The sequence below is a fragment of the Balaenoptera acutorostrata genome, chromosome 3, assembly GCF_949987535.1.
Source record: "Balaenoptera acutorostrata chromosome 3, mBalAcu1.1, whole genome shotgun sequence".
In the NCBI taxonomy this organism is placed as follows: domain Eukaryota; kingdom Metazoa; phylum Chordata; class Mammalia; order Artiodactyla; family Balaenopteridae; genus Balaenoptera; species Balaenoptera acutorostrata.
The window spans coordinates 178,500,531-178,519,781 of NC_080066.1; the positions used below are offsets into that span (position 1 = coordinate 178,500,531).

The 19,251-nt window shown below is 45.5% G+C and overlaps 1 protein-coding gene across 7 annotated transcripts in view; it reads left to right on the forward strand.

Annotated features, from left to right (window-relative positions):
- Positions 1-19,251, forward strand: part of EML1 (EMAP like 1) — a 200,626-nt gene that overhangs the window by 161,218 nt on the left and 20,157 nt on the right. For 5 of the 7 annotated variants that reach the window (XM_057543478.1, XM_057543472.1, XM_057543473.1 and 2 more), the window contains 11 exons: positions 764-833; positions 2,876-2,986; positions 3,840-3,935; positions 5,482-5,616; positions 6,345-6,444; positions 7,981-8,135; positions 8,677-8,709; positions 10,151-10,276; positions 10,531-10,662; positions 13,889-13,956; positions 16,791-16,879. In XM_057543478.1, coding sequence (XP_057399461.1) covers positions 764-833; positions 2,876-2,986; positions 3,840-3,935; positions 5,482-5,616; positions 6,345-6,444; positions 7,981-8,135; positions 8,677-8,709; positions 10,151-10,276; positions 10,531-10,662; positions 13,889-13,956; positions 16,791-16,879 — 1,115 coding nt within the window. The remainder of the gene's footprint in view (positions 1-763; positions 834-2,875; positions 2,987-3,839; positions 3,936-5,481; positions 5,617-6,344; positions 6,445-7,980; positions 8,136-8,676; positions 8,710-10,150; positions 10,277-10,530; positions 10,663-13,888; positions 13,957-16,790; positions 16,880-19,251) is intronic. The other 2 variants (XM_057543475.1, XM_057543477.1) reach the window with 1 other exon arrangement.

The window sequence follows — 19,251 nt, forward strand, 5'->3', positions numbered from 1 at the left end:
AACTGGGATTCCTCTGACACCTGTGGGAAGAGCATTGGCAGAAAGGGTTCAGTGATGGGATATAACTAAAGAGAAAGAAAGGGATCTGAGAAAATAGGATCTTTGGGGAAAACTCTTCTTTGTGTTCTGGGTAGCCTACTCTCTAAGACACCTTTTTAGTTTTCTATCCTGATAACACATCATCTTAACCAACCGTGTTAACCTAAACAAATAGCTCTAACAGACCCCTATCTGGAGGCTTTCTCGTGCTAACGGCTTCTAATTTGGGTCTTTATTTTTTAATAAAAATGTTTTGCCTCATGTGCATGTCTGGGTCTGCTATTCCTATAATTCATTTATACCTTTGGTAGCGATTTTATGTATCTGGGAAAGATGATGGATGAATAGATGGATTTATGTTATTTCTATTTATCTAACTCCCTGGTCAGTTATTAAAAAAATGCTGTTGGAAAAAGATGATGCTTTTACTATTTGATATACTCAAATGACTTCTTAATAAAGATTGTATACTAATGAAGTGGTTCTGCGATCGAAATGGTATTTCCCAAGCAGAGGGTACTTTTTCTTTGAATTTGAAAATTCTCTATAGATAAAGGAATTAAGATGAAATGAAATGAGGTGCTTAGAGAATTTATCATGAGTCTGTAAGAAGTTAGGCACTGTGTATATCTTACTTGTAAATTTTTGACCAGATTATATTTGGTCAAGGGAAGAGTGAAGCTTACCTTTAAAGAGTAGATGTTTTTTAAATATCTCTGTTTAGCCTCGCAGTTCACCCTGATAGGATCACGGTAGCCACAGGACAAGTTGCAGGTACATCTAAGGACGGAAAAGTGAGTTATATTTTCATATTTTTGTAATGAACTGGTAACACAAAATAATTTTCTGAAAATTTTGCTGACGAATAAACCTGCTTAGATATAAAATGTCTGAGTACTTCTTAATCCCTCCTTTGAATTTTCTATTGCAAATTAAAGTTCTTACTCTGACTTTAAAAGCCCCTTGAGCTCACCTTAGTTTCAGCGAATTTTTAAATAGCATTGTTCTTGCCTAAGAATCCATTACCTCTTAAGACACTTATTCACACACATGGTAAACATTAAAATGTTAAGTACACACTTAATAAGCATAGTTAAAATCATAATAAATAATCATTTGAATTTGGGGCATGTTGCCTCTTCAGTGAATTTCAGACACCCTCTGCCGTGAATTCCCTGTAATCGGGACTTCAACCCGTGGAATTTGTGTCTGGGTGTAATCTATAAGGGCTGCTGGAAGGATTTTAGCACAGATTTTGTAAGCACTTCAGCAAGACTTCAGTTTGTATTTTAAGGAATCAGAGAAGGAGCTAGTAGAATTTGACAAATAGAACAACTCAGAACTGGCTTCCACGTACTTATTTACCACCATCTGTGGTCATTGTCATGTCTTATCCAAAACTTCTTGTTACTTTTCTTTTTTTTTTTTTAAAGAAATTCACGTTCTTTTATTTATTTATTTTTGACTGTGTTGAGTCTTCGTTTCTGTGCGAGGGCTTTCTCTAGTTGCGGCAAGCAGGGGCAACTCTTCATCGCCGTGCGCGGGCCTCTCACCATCGCGGCCTCTCTTGTTGCGGAGCACAGGCTCCAGACGCGCAGGCTCAGTAATTGTGGCTCATGGGCCCAGTTGCTCCGTGGCATGTGGGATCTTCCCAGACCAGGGCTCGAACCCGTGTCCCCTGCATTAGCAGGCAGATTCTCAACCACTGCGCCACCAGGGAAGCCCTCTTGTTACTTTTCTGATGTCTATTTTTGTATAGCATTGTGTATCCATGCACAGTGTATGATCTGAAACGAATTACATTAAGTTCTTCCATTTTTATCGTGAGTGCTACCATTTTTCAGAAAATATTTTAATAACATCAAATTTTAAATATTTATGCTATTTTCTATTAAAATCCTGTACTTGAAAGGAGGTAACAGGAACAGTGGAAATCAGACTACTATTCTGTAAACACAGAGGGAACAGGGTCTTCATCTTCTTTTTTTTTTTTTACTGTTAAATGATCTTTAAAAGTTATTTGAAATCAGTAGTAAATCATTTGTTCCTCCCTCTAGTGGATTAACTGTGTATTTCAGTTTCTGGCCTTGAAATTGAATCAGAACCTTAGAGCCAGAGAAAATGTCATCGCTATCTGAACCATCCCTTTGCATTTACAAGTGGAGAAGTCTGGAGAGACCGAGGGACTGTCTGCGGACGCCCAGCCACTTAGAGACAAGTCCAACCTAGAACCTAGTTCACCCGTCTACGGGGTACAATGCTAGTCCTTTTCTTGATAAACCTGCTGATTATTCTGTGATGCTTTCTTCTATTAAGGAAGAGAAAAATTAACATAGTTGAGAGGGTTTTGAACTAATCATAACAATTCTAAATTTTCGTTTGTGTACAATCAATTTCCTCTGGGGCCCAAGGATGTTAAGATCTTAATACCGTTGGTGGCGACCATCATGATGAATTGAACCACGCTTGCTCCTTAGTAACAATACAGACTTTGCAAGAACAACCCTTAAATGAGACTCCATTTCCTTCGTCATTTTTCATTTTTAAAACTCAGACGCATTCGATATACAAATGAGAATATCACTTCCTGTGGTATAGTTATCAATAACAGGCTCTTCAAAATTTAAAGCTCGGTAGACCTCTCCTAAGGTTAAATTGGCCCCAGGAGCTACGACCTCTGGGAGAGATTGGGAATGTTTTATTTATATTAAAAGGCAGAGTCCTCAAATGCATTAAAAAAAAATTTTTTTTTGACAACATTAATCTCATAATTTCAAGGTAAAGATAAATTTGTAGACTGGACACAATGGGTGACCCTGCATTGTTTTCTAAGCAGCAGTTGCCCCCGAACGTGCGCATCTGGGATTCCGTGACACTGAATACGCTGCACGTCATCGGAATCGGGTTTTTTGACCGAGCCGTCACCTGTATCGCGTTCTCAAAATCCGTAAGTATGAGCCCTGTGGGTATTGCAGCCTTTGTCCACAGGGAGGAGAGAATCAGCTCAAGGTTGAAGAGGGAGAGAGTTAACACGCCCGTAACTGCCCAGGTGTATGTACAGATTTGGACTCTGAAACCTCCCGCATCCCAGGTCCCTCATTCAGAGGTCGCATGCGCCCCCTCGGTGACACACGCTCCCAGTCAGACGTTTCCACGGTGATGAGAAGAGGCCCTGCAGCCACACTGTCTTCAGGCTCCTGGAGCAGTCTTGCCTGCTCTGGCCTTGAATTTCCCCTGCCTGTCTGTGCCATCCCCAGCCCGGCTGGCTCGCTGCCTGGCCATAAGCAGGGGCTGGCTGGACCTCGTGGCCTCCCAGGCTTCCTCAGGCTGTGCCCGTTCAACAGAGCCGCCTTTAAAGCACTTGTTCAGCCAGTTCAGAAACGTGCATGCGTTCACATCCGTACACCGCGCGCCTCACCCCCAGTGCCCCCTCCCCTTGTACGGCCTCGCGGTAGCGTGGCCCTCGCTCAGCGCACACCTGTGCCCCGGAGCCGCAGGTGCCTTCTCCTCCAGGGCGGGGGCTCTGCAGCCCCTAGAAGGCCGGTTCTAACAGCACCAGTGGTGAAGTGCACCCCCCGACCCCTCCCTCCCGCTCCTGTCCCTTGTCACCCTGCATTCCCCTGCTCCCCCTGTCTGCCTGCCCAAGTCATGAGCAGGTCTCGACGGTGGTGGGTAAATATCTTTTAATGAAGATGTAGCGGACTCTTTATTAACAATAAAATTATGTTCCTTTTTAATCACTCTCAACCTAGCTTATTCTCAAATGTAGTCTTCCTGTGAATACCTTTTTATTTTTCCAGAATGGAGGAAGCAACCTCTGTGCCGTGGATGACTCCAATGACCACGTGCTGTCCGTGTGGGACTGGCAAAAGGAAGAGAGACTGGCGGATGTCAAGGTCTCTCTCCAAGCCTCGTGTTGGGCTGTGTTGTCCTTTTCCCATGTGGCACCTTCCCCTGCTGGCTCCTGGCTGGCTTTCTGTGTCTCGGTGGGCTGTGGGCTCTGTCCCCGCCACGGCCCCCAGGCAGGACCCCTTCACCGAGAAGCCCTCGGGCCCCCGGCCCCCACCTCCCATTTCCCAAGGCCTGGTAGGGTTTCTTCTTCTCACCACAGCATCTGTAAGGGTTTTCCCTCCTCATTTTACAGTCACCACCCTTTTAATTCGTTCCATCACTCATTTGCTCACGTTCTCTCCGTCATCCACAAACGCCGAGCGTCCCCTTTGCACACACGTGTCGAGACACTGGCACGATGGTGACAAGTGAGATGTGCCTGCTGCCCAGCGGGAGGGCCAGGCAGGGAGCAGGGGGACGGGGAGGGCAGCACAGCCAGCACGAGGCTTGTCCCGAGCTGAGTGGACTCGGGAATGGGGTCCTCCCAGCAGGGCTCTTCCTGCAGTGGGACCCACTGGACTTTCCTTATGTCAGTGTACTTTCCTTAAGCTTTCTTATGCTTTCCTCTTGTTAAAACCATGATTGGATCTATTTTTATAGAACTGACCTCAGATTTCTCACCCGGGCATCCATTAACCTTAGATCACCTGACTTACCTAAGATTAGCATCACCCCTGGACCACCTGACTTACCTAAGATTAGGATCACCATCGGGTCACTTTACCTACCTAACATTAGGAGCGCCATTGGGTCACCTCACTTACATAACTTTCTCTCTTGTTTGTGTGTGGGATGCAGACCCTGTATTCTAATAAGGCATTAAATAACTATTTCTACGCTATAGCTGTGCCTTCTAATAGTCTGCTCAAGTATTTAAGTTCTTGCCACGTCGCTGGGTTGGAAGCAATCAGAGCAAGTTATTTTCCAGGTTTAAGAACGTATAACTGAATTATCAAGCAGGAGGAGCCATCAGGGTCAGATTCATGGGACCAGGGTGCAAGTCGTGGAAATCAAGATAGCAGGGTGAGGGTGGTGAAGTGGTACCCAAAGAGCCAGATCCCCTACTGGATTCCAGGCTCGGTCGCCAAACCACCGGCACAGTCCTGGGGATGAGAATCAGGAGGGACTCCCCAGACAGACGGGGCAGCCAAAGTGGGCCAGGCACGATGGAGCTGAATGCAATCCACACTCCGGGGCCCTTCCGATCGCTAGATGGCGATGAACCTGCGATTCTTAGTTCCCCGGCCGCCCTTCAGCCGGAGCTCACTGTGTGCCTGCTTTGTCCCAGTTCCTGTGAGTCCCCGTACAGAAGGATGACTTCGTGGCCCCATCCTCAGGGCTCAGTGCAGTGGGGGAGACAGACGAGGAGGGGGAGGGGTCGGCACGGACAGACACAGGTTCAGTGATTACAAAAGATGAATTCAGTGGGAGAAAATATCAAGAGGCCTAGTGCTTACCTTGATGAATTATTTATTTGTGGTTCAGATTTTATTTATTTTCTTAAGTGTCTTAAGAGACTTGAGACATCTGATTCTCCTGTTTTGCACAAAGTGTTCCAATGAAGCTGTGTTTGCTGCGGATTTCCACCCCACGGACACGAATATAATTGTTACCTGTGGAAAATCCCATCTCTACTTTTGGACACTAGAAGGAAGCTCCCTTATTAAGAAGCAAGGATTATTCGAGGTAAAGTGAAATTGCATCCGTCGTTTTATTTTTCACCGATGGTACTTGCGGTCACCTAGCTTTTAAGGAAGCTTTGAGGCATCCCAGTGCTAGAATTTGTTTTAATTGGCAAACGCGGGGGTGTCGTGATAAAGACTGTTCCTGGAGATCCCTGGCAGAGTTGGGGAGCCCCTCGTGTCTCATGGGTAACACTGGCGATGCTGAGAAGGAAGGACCAGCACAGGGAGAAGCACCAGGAAAGGATGCCCAGGGGCTGGGGCCCTCGCCGAGGCCTGCTGGCTGCAAAGAGCAAGGAGGAAGGCGCCCAGGAGACCTCAGTGGGACTCTGCAGAGAGCGATGGGCAGTCTCTGTGCCACTGAGTCCAGCATCTGCGGGCCTTGTGAGAGCACCGGGAGGGCACCTGCTGCCCTGTGGGCCCAGAGGCTGAGTTAGAGGATGCCAGGCCCATCCTTCAGGCCGTAGTCACGGCAACACGGCCCCTTAGCCTCTCCAACACCCTCCTCTGCTCGAACTGCCTTCAACCTGATAAGTACCAGAAATCTCTTTATTTTAGACCAGGTAATCTCAGGGCATAAGTTACGTAATGGTGGATAAGAATGAAAGGCACACAGTGTGGTAGCAGAAGCTGACACTATCCAGCTTGGGGTGACTGTGCTTCTAGATGGTATTAATACGAACAAAAGGATGGCTTGATTGTATAGATGTATTCTTCTTCAATATTCTGCAGAAGCAAGAAAAGCCAAAGTTTGTCCTCTGTGTGACTTTTTCTGAAAATGGTGACACCATCACCGGAGATTCAAGTGGCAACATCCTGGTATGGGGAAAAGGTAACAAGTGATTCCTCCCAAAGCAGACATTTCTGGGTGATGTTATAAGTATGAAGCCAAACGTGGCTCCTGTAAGAATTGTCTGTTCATATCATTTCCAGGTTTACTATTCGATTCCAAGGTACCTAGGTACATACATGCATGTGTGTGGGTGTAACTTGGAACCAGAAAAACTGGGACTGAGGAAGATGAGACTAGTAAGCTGTGGACTTCTGTCACTCTAAAAGGCTCTTTAAGCCCAAGACGTTATAATGGAATTAATAGCTTATTTAGGAGATCTGATAACAGCTTATAATGATGAAGTCGTCAAAGACTGTTTATTTAGCTCTACAGTATTTAACTTCTCTGGCCCACGTAGTGCTTGGCAGGCGTTGATTGAGTATAACTGTGTCTGAGGCAGCATGCTAGATGCTGAGCATACGTATGAGTCAGATGGGCATCCCCGCTGTCAGTGGGCAAACGGTGTGGTAAGGAGGTCTCCTTACTCAGAAACATTTGTTCGGTGAAGCTCAATGAGCATTTATTTATTTACTTTAAAATATTTATTTATTTACTTACTTATTATTTATTTTGGCTGCACTGGGTCTTAGATGCGGCATGCGGACTTCTTAGTTGCAGCATGCAGGATCTAGTTCCCCGACCAGGGATCAAACCCGGGCCCCCTGCATTGGGAGCTCGGCATCTTACCCACTGGACCACCAGGGAAGTTCTTCAGTGAGCACATATGAGTGCTTACCTTGTGCCAGGAAAAAAGGGAAAATGCACCATCCCTGTCCTCAAGGATCTTAGTATTTGAGTTGGGGGTGAAGGTGAAAACAGACCCACCAATGTAATTTCAGACTAATATGGTGACCTTTGTAGTATCCCTGCTACTCTGGGTGCCACGGACTCTACGTATACATCAGTTCATTTCACCCTTAGAACAATCCAGTGGGATAAGCAGTAGCCCCATTACACCAAGGGGGAAACTGAGACAGAGCAGTTAAGTCACTTGTCCAGAGACACACAGCTCATTTCTCAGCCACATGTAGTCTGGCTGTACTCTTCACACACTATGCTTCGTGTTAGCGTGTTTTCCTTAATTATTTTTTTTTTAGTTTATTTTATTCAAGTATAGTTGATTTACAACGTGTTAATTTCTGCTGTACGGCAAGGAGATTCAGTTCTACATATACATATGTATTCTTTTTCATATTCTTTTCCATTATGGTTTATCACAGGATATTGAATATAGTTCCCTGTGCTATACAGTAGGACCCTGTTGTTTACCCATCCTATATGTAATAGTTTGTATCTGCTAACCCCAAACTCCCAGTCCGTCCCTCCCCCAACCCCCTCCCCCTGTTTTCCTTAATTATAAAGTAATCCACTTCATGCTTGTCTGGTGCTCTGGGAACTTCTAGAAAGTGGATCCTTTATAGATTCACACTGCAATGAGGTTCTAACCAACAGTATCGCGTTTTAAAACAAAAATGAAATGAGATGGGCAGAGGTGAGCCTTTGACGATGTCCTCAGCTTGGTCTTGCTGTGTTTAGGTACGAATCGAATAAGCTACGCAGTTCAAGGGGCCCACGAGGGCGGTATTTTTGCACTTTGTATGTTGAGGGACGGCACGCTGGTGTCGGGAGGAGGGAAGGACCGGAAGCTCATTTCTTGGGATGGAAACTACCAGAAACTTCATAAAACCGAGGTAAGACAGCAAGTCATGCTATTGACATTCGTTGTGAACGTTAAACTGTTATACTGACCAGTTTCCTTGTTAGTTTGAAATCTTCAGCTTACCGTTTTGAGAATTGTTTAGATAAAATTTTCCTAAACGGGGTAGTATTTTACTAAAATCATGAAGGCAGTTTAAGTACTAAAAGGAAATTAGGTTTATAAAGTGTGAGGTGGTGGCGTTTCACATCTAGAATATTTTTATCAAAGACCCAATCTCACTTTTCCAAAGGAACATTTATCCACATTTTGATTAATCGTTAAAACGTTTCTTCTCTTTTCACTTTAATTTCCAGCGTGTTACTTTGGAGACATTTTCACTTTGAACTACTAGTGTTTACTGAGTATCTACTTTGTGCATGGCTGAGTGCCAGTATCATCTCTAGAGCTCTGACCCCTTTTGGCATCTCTTTCACCTCCTTACTACCTGGTTAGCAGCCCTGGACTCGCAACAGGAGCCAGAGGCAAGAAATTCAATATTCCTTCTACACACTCACTGAATTTTCTCTCCCCAGGCCCTGGGAAATTATGAGCAGACAGATATCAAGGTCGGCATCAATCCGAAGGTTGAGTTTCTTCCTCTCTAGCATAGCATGGACACCTTGTAGAACTTTTCCAACTTCTAAGTCAGATGCACCCAGCACAGTTACATCAGAGAGCAGCATGGCCTGGTGCTCTGACAGGATGAGAATTTGGTTTTGTTGATTCCTCCTCTTCATAAAGGAAGGCCTTTATCTGAGCTTTGGAAATCACCTTCCTTTCATGGAGACTTTAATTGCAGTAGCAATTTTTATAATAAGATTTGACCAGCATCTGATGAACCCAAGTTACATTATAATCCTAACAAATACTCCAAAGTCTCACCTAGTTTTATAGAAGATACTCATCATTTTTAAGTACCTGTAACTCCTCTTCATTAGCATGGATTGTTACCAGCTCTTCTCAAATCCGCGCTAACAAACCAGCTGGAAGTAGGAAGTTTGTGTGAGAACGGCTGCTCCGCACCGTCCCAGAGCCGCAGCGCCTGGAGTCCACCCCAGGGTTTCGCTGCGATTTTTTGTTCTTTTTATAGAGTGCAAGAACCTCTGTTTATTTTATCATAGCAAATTGTTCTTGGCTGGTGTATTTTGAAATTATTTTTATTGACACTTAGATAATCATATATGTTTGCCAACATGAGCAGTGGGATTTCAAAACTAAATGACGTTGCCAAAGAATTTATCCTTTTAAGTTATAAAAAATGTTTAGGAACTCTTATTACAGCATGTTACATATTCTTTACTTTCCAAATTTTACCTGGTTCTGCTATCAGAAGTCATAACAAGTAAAGAGTAAACTACTCAGTTGTATTTCTTATTTTTATATTTTGTCAAGAAAAAAATGTTTTATTCTTTGTTTTTTAAACAACCTTGCTGGGCTTCCCTGGTGGCGCAGTGGTTAAGAATCCGCCTGCCAATGCAGGGGACGTGGGTTCGAGCCCTGGTCTGGGAAGATCCCACATGCCACGGAGCAGCTAAGCCCGTGCGCCACAACTACTGAGCCTGAGCTCTAGAGCCCATGAGCCACAACTACTGAGGCCACGTGCCACAACAACTGAGCCCGTGAGCCACAACTAGTGAAGCCCGTGCGCCTAGAGCCCATGCTCCACAACAAGAGAAGCCACCACAATGAGAAGCCCACACACTGCAATGAAGAGTAGCCCCCGCTCGCCGCAACTAGAGAAAGCCCGTGCGCAGCAAGGAAGACCCAATGCAACCAAAACTAAATAAATTTATATTTAAAAAAAAAAAACCTTACTATTGCTGATTTTTTTAAGGTATATGAAATGTTTGGAGTTTAAATGTAAGATTTGAGATCATTCACTCAAGTACTTTCTCTCCATAGCACATGTGTGTGTGTATGTCTTTGTGATAGGAGCTATCATGATAAACAAGTATTTTGAATGATGGAGCTAAGAATTTAATGACATTTGAAATCTTTTCAATGCAGATTCCAGAACAGTTTGGTCCCATACGGACAGTGGCTGAGGGGAAAGGCGATGTGATCTTGATAGGCACGACCAGAAACTTTGTTCTACAGGGCACGCTGTCCGGAGACTTCACACCTATCACTCAGGTACGCGCCAGCTCAGTAAGCCCACCAAACACGTTCATTCTGTGTAACAGTAGAACGTAAGACAGAGTTACAAAGAGGAGATTCTTCCTGTGTTTTATACTAACGTCACCTTCCTCGGCTTCAGTCAGCGAGGAAGAAAAACAGATGGGAGAAATTCCAGAGTGTGCAGTAAGCCATGGTTCATGGTCCTGCAGGGCTCCTGAGTGTTGGCTGTAATATTTCAGAGAGCTTCTGTTTGTCTCGGTTCTTTGTAGGGTCACACTGATGAGCTCTGGGGACTGGCCATCCATGCCTCAAAACCTCAGTTCTTGACCTGTGGGCATGACAGGCACGCCACCCTGTGGGACGCTGTTGGTCACCGGCCTGTCTGGGACAAAGTAATAGAGGTAGACATGCATGTTATATTCCATCTTTCTTAAAAAAATTCATCTGGAACATGTTGATTTTTTTTTTTGCATGAGATTAATAGTGATATAAATTCGTCCCAAAGCAAATGTCACTTCCTTTATCTCCTTCAAATTGCACTGCTTTAAACATTGCCTCAAATGGTCTCATCTGTGTAATTCGGAAGTTTGCTGTTGCATTTTTGGACAGCAAGTGAGCCTTTCCGAGTTGGTTGCTGGGTTTCCCAAGTGCAATCTCTTCTGGCTTAAAGCCTGAAAAACCCTTGTTATGAGCCTGCATTCTATCTACAGAGTACCTTTTGAATGAGAATTTATTAACTATTGTAACAGCATATAGTTTAATTTATCTCTGCACTTTGAGTTTGACGGTAAAGGTAAAGTTTAAAGTCAGCATGTCTGTGACCTTTGCAAAAGGAACTCCAATTGTACATCAGAGTGCTGAAGTATCCTTTCCCTACGTACCACACAGCAGTGTCTGCATTTATCGAGCACTGTTTGCATACCAAGCGTTGTACATGTATTATCCTTAATCCTTGCAGCAGCCTTGCGGGTTGAAGTTTTTTACCCTGATTTTATTGATTAGGAAGTTGAAGCTTAGGTAAGTCAATAGCTCACCAAGGTCCCTGAATCTGTGATGGAGCCAGTGCGCAGTGTTCACCCCCAGCTCAGTCTGACTCCCAGAGTCAGGGTCTTCCACCACATCATACTGTAGTGAGTGAAATACACCTCCCATCTTGCTTGCGCCCTTAATGACACATCCAGCCCCAGGTAAGGGGTTGCCCCTCTGTAGACCCCACACGTCCTCCTTTCAGCCCCCGCAGAGTTGCCGGCATTTCCTGATGTGCTGGGTCCATGTTTCAGCCCTCCTGCCCTTCGCTTTTTTTAATAGATAAATTTATTTATTTATTTAATTTTGGCTGCGTTGGGTCTTCGTTGCTGCGCGCAGGCTTTCTCTAGTTGCTGCGAGCGGGGACTACTCTTCGTTGCGGTGCATGGGTTTCTCATTGCGGTGGCTTCTCTTGTTGCAGAGCACGGGCTCTAGGCGCGCGGGCTTCAGTAGTTGTGGCACACGGGCTTAGTTGTTCTGCGACATGTGGGATCTTCCCAGAGCAGGGCTCGAACCCATGTCCCCTGCATTGGCAGGCGGATTCTTAACCACTGCACCACCAGGGCAGCCCCTGCCCTTCGCTTTTGGAGAAGGTCTGTGAGAGACTGGAGCTGGCTGGTCACTGGGCGAGCTGATCACTGAGATGACAGCCCTGGGGGTGACACCGCCACCAGAGGGAAGAGCGGGAGTGGCCCAGGTGGCAGGGCATAGATACAGGAAGTGGCGGCCCATGTCGTGACTGTCCCCTGGTGGGGGCTTGGAGGACCAGGTGGAATGGCGAATACATGAAGCGCTGGCGCAGAGCTGGCAGCCACTGATGCATCAGGGACATGATGGTCCAGGAGAGCAGCCTTCCCTGCGGCCTCGGTCTACACGGCAGCCTGGCCGAAAGCAATGCCAGTTACTCCATCACCAGCCTGGCATCAGGGCACGGGCGCCAAACCGGAGCCCAAAAAGATCTGCAGTTCCGTAGCTTCTTTACCCACTGGCCACTAGACAGAAACACTCAAGTGTCTTCATCTCAAAAACGTTATGAGCCTCAAATCAACTAGGCAGTAAAGCTTCAAGTGCACATGATTTCTCTCTGTGTGTCAGTGGAGGCCCTGAGCTTAATCACAGCTCCCGCTTTGGAAAAGCATCGCAGTAATGTCATCAGTCCCTGAAGAGTTTCTCTCTGGTCTCTCTCTCTTTTTTCATCGGTTTCTCCAGTGGTATCTCAGTGCCTCCTTCCATTTCCATTTCCAGTGCTACTATTTTCTTGTTCTTCCTGTGATTAATCTCTTCTCACTTCAGTTCGTCCTGAGCCCTCCTACCAAGTGATCTAAAACATAGATTCGATCACATCGTTCTTTTTAGTGAAAAGAAAAAGTTATTCTCACTGTGTTTTTCCCAGTGATCACCGTCCTTGACATGGCAGGGCAGCCCACGTTACTAGTATCATCCATGCGCTGTCCCGTTCCCCACCCTGTAAACCCGCTGACTCTACCTGCCATTCCTCACATATGCCCCACACTGTGATGCTTCTACCTCCGTGATCATATTGTTGTCCCCTTAACACTCGATCCAAAAAAAATATTGGTGTGTCCACGTCCGCCTTCACCTATACTGGAAGGCCCGAGTCAAAGGCTTCCAGCACCGGGATGCCTCGGCCCAGCTTCTCCGTCTGACTTCACCTAATGCTCCCTCTCCAGCTCCTTTTACGTCTCTCATCAGTCTTGTTGCACCTTGTTAGGAACAAACACGTACGTGTCCCACTAGAGCCAAACCTGGAATGTGCCCCGCTCACCTTGAGATCCGTCTGGGGCTACCATGGTGTCTTGCACCCAGTGGGGGGCGTTTACCCAGTATCGACCTGATGGCATTGGGTGCAGGGGTCGTAATTCCAGACAGATGGAGCACAAGCTTCCCATTCAGCATGGGGGTCAACTGAAGGAACTTCCAAGACTTGGAGGAAGAACGTGTCTTTGTTGATCTGTCATCTGATGACTGTAGCTGTGAAAGGATATAAGACAGAAAGAGAAAAATTATAAGAGGATAAAAATTTAGTGTTGGCTTCCCTGGTGGCGCAGTGGTTAAGAATCCGCCGGCCAATGCAGGGGACATGGGTTCGAGCCCTGGTCTGGGAAGATCCCACATGCCGCGGAGCAACTGGGCCCGTGAGCCACAATTACTGAGCCTGCGCGTCTGGAGCCTGTGCTCCGCAACAAGAGAGGCTGCGACGGTGAGAGGCCCGCGCACCGCGATGAAGAGTGGCCCCCGCTCGCCGCAACTAGAGAAAGCCCTCGCACAGAAACGAAGACCCAACACAGCCAAAAATAAATAAATAAATAAATAAATAAATAAATAAATAAATTTAAATATAACAGTGTGTCCATGTCAATCCCAAACCTCCCTAACTATCCCTTAAAAAAAAGAAAAAAAATTTAGTGTTATTGAGACATGACCTTCCTTAAAGTAGGAAAATGTTTTCCTCTCTGGAGAGAAAGGAGGTTTTCTAAGTGGGGCCAGGTAGCGCTAAGGGTTGAGAGCCGTGCCTGCGAGTGTTTTATGTGGCCGCGCGGTGTTTGGCCGTCCATTTACACTTCCTTTACAATGTTCTAGGACCCAGCTCAGTCTTCTGGTTTTCATCCTTCAGGGTCTGTGGTTGCAGTCGGAACGCTGACTGGGAGGTAAGTGCATGTCAGCATGGCTTGGGCTTTCAGAGTTCACGGGAAAGAGGCTTGTTGTCTGCGTGTCCCCAGCGACAGGCACAGGGTAGCTCTCGGCTGCCCCTCTCAGCTCCTAATGACTTGCCGGGAATTAAGTCCGAGCTCGAAAGTGAAACCTGAGGCAGTGGCCCTTCACGTTTTGGACTTTGGGAAAACCCGAGGGAAGCTGTGGACCCCTCTCCCAGAAGAGGCCCCAGCTCCACACACACAGGACTGTGGGGCTTCTCAGCTTCGGAATGGGGCAACAAAGCATTTCAAAGCACTGCGGATTTTAAATGCTTTTTCTTGCTGCCCTGTCAGACTTTTAGAAACTGCCCAGATCCTGAGCCTCATGTCTGATTCAGCCAACACTTATTTGCCAAAGCGCCTCTGACATGCCAGGCCCTAGCTCTGCGCTTGAATCCCAGCTTTACCACTTAGCCGCAGTGTGTCTTTGAGCCAGTTACATAACCTCTCTGAGTTTGTTTCTTCCTCTGTAAATTGTGACGATATATCTGCCTGGCCGTACACTGATGACTGAGGGAGACAATGGATGAAGCAGCTCCTGGGGTTGCCTGGCAGGCGATTTCGGTGGTTATTATTATATCATTGTTTCATAAGATTCGATTATACTTTTATATTGTTTTCCATAGTATCTACACGTATTATAGCTTAATTCATATACCATTGGTGATCCCCTCCTCTCTAAAGAGCGTACCACTTATGGAGAGGGAAGTGGGGAGGGGCAACACAGGGGTAGGGGAGTAAGAGGTACAAACTGTTAAGTATACAGTAAGCTACAAGGATATATTGTACACCATGGGGAATATAGCCAATATTTTATAATAACTATAAATGGAGTGTAAGCTTTAAAAATTGTGAATCACTACATTGTACACTTGTAACTTATAAAATATTGTACAGCAACTGTGCTTCAAAAAAAAGGAATACCACTTAGATTCTGTTGCTAGGAACTTAGAGTATGTATAAAGAAAGAGTAACCATTTATAAATCATAGGTGGCAACATCTTAAGAGTTGGGCACCTTGTATCCAACAGAATCCTTCGTGAAAATGTTTGCGCACACACACACACACACACACACACTCACACTCCTTGGACCTCTCTTAGAGACATCTGAAGCTTCCAACTCAGCAGGCTCTAATGAATGGCTGCCAGCCAGTTACTGCCATCAGCTGCGTGCTGACTCTGTGGCAGGACAGGGTATGGGACAGTGCCAGCTGCTCAGAATCACAGACAGTGTCCTGTAGGAGGAAGAGAGACGGAACATGCAACCTAATCCTTCCCCTCGTTTATGCCTCCCCCACCCCTGGTCCTGGTACCAGGCTTAGCTCTCGATGGGGCAGTTTAACACGATGTTTCAAAGGCACAGCCCAGACAGCCCAGTCTCTCTGCTTCTTCTATTCTGACCTCTGTTAAAGTTAAATAGCACAGGGACTTCCCTGGTGGTGCAGTGGTTAAGAATCTGCCTGCCAATGCAGGGGACACGGGTTCGAGCCCTGGTCCGGGAAGATCCCACATGCGGTGGAGCAACTAAGCCCATGCACCACAGCTACTGAGCCTGCACTCTAGAGCCCGTGAGCCACAACTACTGAGCCCACGCACCACAACTACTGAAGCCCGCACGCCTAGAGCCCGTGCTCAGAAACAAGAGAAGCCACCACAATGAGAAGCCCACGCACCGCAATGAAGAGAAGCCCCCGCTCGCCACAACTAGAGAAAGCCCACGTGCAGCAACGAAGACCCAAGGCAGCCAAAAATAAATAAATAAATTTATATTTAAAAAAACAGTTAAATAGCACACATTAAAGGTAAATGGTTGTTAAAGATGCAAGGAAGCAAAGCTGAGACGCCAAATCCAGATGTCAGGGGTCAGCCAGTCCCCTTGAGTGGTGCTGATTAGGGCCCTGAGTGGATAGTGACTCCAGCTCAGTGGACACGCCGATGGATGTGTGTCATCAAGGTTTGAAACGGCAGCAGCAGGGAGTCCACATTCCTTTTCATCCCTGAAAACACTGAGGTCCGACTCACTGCCACTACTTGAGAACATGTGGGCAGGAGAGTTCAATCTTCCTGCCATTTAACAAACATTGACCGGGTACCGTGTCCTGATTAGAGGATTCAGAGCACTTCCATGTCGGTTATAATTTGACTGATTGGACGCTGGGCCTGCAAAGTCATTCTGGGCCTTTATTCCCATTTTACAGTTGGGGAAACTGAGCCCAGAGAGGCTAAATTCAAAGGCCAGTCCTCTACTCGCCCTTCTGCCATTCTCTGGGTCATTTCTTTCACCCAGCTGGTTGCACACCAGCATCACAGAAGGTCAGATGCTGGCCCAGCTCTGCTTGCAGCAGCACTGGATGTTGTCCCGGCCCCATCCTCCTGTACCCATCCTGCCTTGCCCTGGGCCAGATCTCTGAGTGAGCTTGTGCAGTGGCCCCTTTGCTGCTTCCTCTGGCCACAGGCTGGGGGTAGGTGTTGGTTCATCTTCCCTGCCCAGGGCTTTCTCTCCTTTAATGTGTAAGTGACAAAACTCAAACACCAGGGAACCCTGCCATAGCATCAGTAACTGAATCATTTCCCATAGTACCCAGTTTGCTGCTCCTATCTTTAGGAAATGCTCATATGTAGGAAATTTTCTTTAAATGAAAGCTGGGAATAAGAATTCTTATTAAGCAAATACAGAGCATTTTTAAACTCTTAGGTTAATTGTTTTTAATAGCCTTGCTGTGACTGTAATAGTCTTCATTTTCTCACTAAACAACTGATTTGTACTTTTCCCCATGTTTACAACAGGTGGTTCGTGTTTGACACAGAAACGAAAGACTTGGTCACTGTCCACACGGATGGAAATGAACAGCTGTCTGTAATGCGTTACTCACCAGGTTAGAATACGGTCCATTCACTCTGACAGATTGATGAAGTTCTCTGTAGATGTCTTTAAAGAAAAACATTCACAAGCCCCCTCAAAAGCGAAATTTAAACTATATCTGCACATAATTGTGGCACTTGGGCATTCTCAACCTCCCTTCTTTGGGTCACTGTGCTTGTGTGGGTTTTTTTGTTTGTTTCAGCATGTCAAAAAGAACCTTTATTATACTTATAATAGCCTCTCAGGCACTCATGCTTTCTTGCCAGGTGCCTTTGGAGCAGTTTACTTGTATGTTTTTTAACTTTTTATTACAGAAAATTTCAAACAGGGACAAAATTGGACAGAATAGCGTAATGAACCCCTATGTACCCATCACCCAGCTTCAACAATTATCGACTCTTAGCCATTTTGTTCACCCATAGCCCCACCCACTGCCCCCTCCCATGTTGTTTCTGAAGCTGTTCCCAGACGTCTTATCCTTTCATCTGTTAATGTTAATAAATAGAGAGATCTAAAAAAGATGAGGACCCTTTTTTAACAGCTTTATTGAGTTATAATTTACATACAATATTTTACTCTTTATGAATGTACAATTCAGTGATTCTTAGTAAATTTGTAGGGTTGTGCGACCATCACCACCGTCCAGTTTTAGAACCTTCCCATCACCCCCAAAAGTTCCCTCCCTGCCTATTAGTAATTAACCTCTACTCCCACCCCCAGCCCTAGGCAACATAAATGGCCTTTTCTGAACATTTCATATCAGTGGAGTCGTACAACATGTCACCGGTTGCATCTGACCTCTTTAAGTTAAAATAATGTTTGTGAGGTTATTCATGTTATTGTATGTATATCAGTAGTTTATTCCTTTTTAATTGCTAGATAGTATCCCATTTTACGGATATATCATGTTTGGTTTATCCATTCATCAGTTAGGGGATATTTGGATTGTTTCTGTGTTTTGGCTATTATGAATAATGCTGCTAGGAACATTGATCATATGTCCATATTGGTTGGTTTCTTTTTTTTTGGCCACGCCTCATGGCTTGCGGGATCTTAGTTCCCCGATCAGGGATCGAACCCACACCCTCAGCAGTGAAAGCTCGGAGTTCTAACCACTGGACTGCCAGGGAAGAAGTCCCCATATGTACATTTTGTACTCATAAGTCTCTTTTACTCCATAGGCGCCCTCTCTCTCTCTCTCTTTCTCTTTCTCTCTCATAGGCGCTCTCTCTCTCTCTCTCTCTCTCTCTCTCTCCACACACACACAGGCAAACACACTCCACCCTCACTTGCAGTTTATTTGTTGAAGAAGCTGCTTCATTTTTCCCAGAGCATTTTCCACACTCTGGATTTTTGTGAGTGCATCTCTGTGGTGTTGCTTAACATGTCCCTCTGTCCCCCATATTTCCTGTAATGTAATTTGGGATCTAGGTCCTCTTCCGGCTCTATGTGTATTGGTCTCCTCTTCCTACAAGAGACACATGAGGTCTGCTTGTCTCGCTGTCTATGCCATTAGAGCCGTCACTGCCCAACGCTTAGATCCATAAGGGGACTGGTTTTTCTATTTTAGCCTTTCTTCATTTATCAGATATAGTACTTCTATAAAGAGAAACTTCCCTTCATCTACTTTTTGTTACCCAAATAGTATACTATTTTGTTACCCAGTCATATGGTAGAGTTAACCAAGATAAATGCTTAGTTTCTTTCCCTTTATTTACCAGTTTCCAAGATAGTGAGTTTGTTCTCTGCTCCCTTTAACAATGATCAGTTGCTGCTGGTGGGGGTTTTGGTGCCGTTATGAATTTAAGTGTATTTGGTAAGTTTCAGTCTGTGATGGTTATGGTACGTGGAACAGTTTATCCATTATTGGCCACTTCAGTTTGGCTCCTGAGTCCTTTTGACAGCTTGGGTTCCTGGGATGCTCATGGCTACTGGGTAGGTCATTGTTTCTAAGCCTCATCATTTATGCTTTTGGTTTAGGAAGCACTCTTTCTCTGTGATATGTAGGACCTTCAGCTATGTGAACACTACTGGAAATAGCAGTTTTAGTCCTTAGAAATACTTGGCCAAGACTTGCCATCACTCTGTAGGAGTCTTCTATTTTATAAGCTGATAGATGGTCGTACCTATCTCATGGTGGGGCTATGTTCTTGTTCTCTAGAGGTAACCTTATAGAAAGAATACCCTTTTTAGACCCTTGCACCCAAAGACTTATAACTTCTCATCCTAAACAGACAACTGCACAGCCACCTTGGGGACCTTTTCTCCATGTTGAGAAGTACCATACTTCACTCGACATTTTAAGTGTCCTATTTCGTTCTGTTCATCCTGGGCAATATTTTGCATCCTCCTACGTGCTTCTCATCATTTTCTTAGTTATTTTGA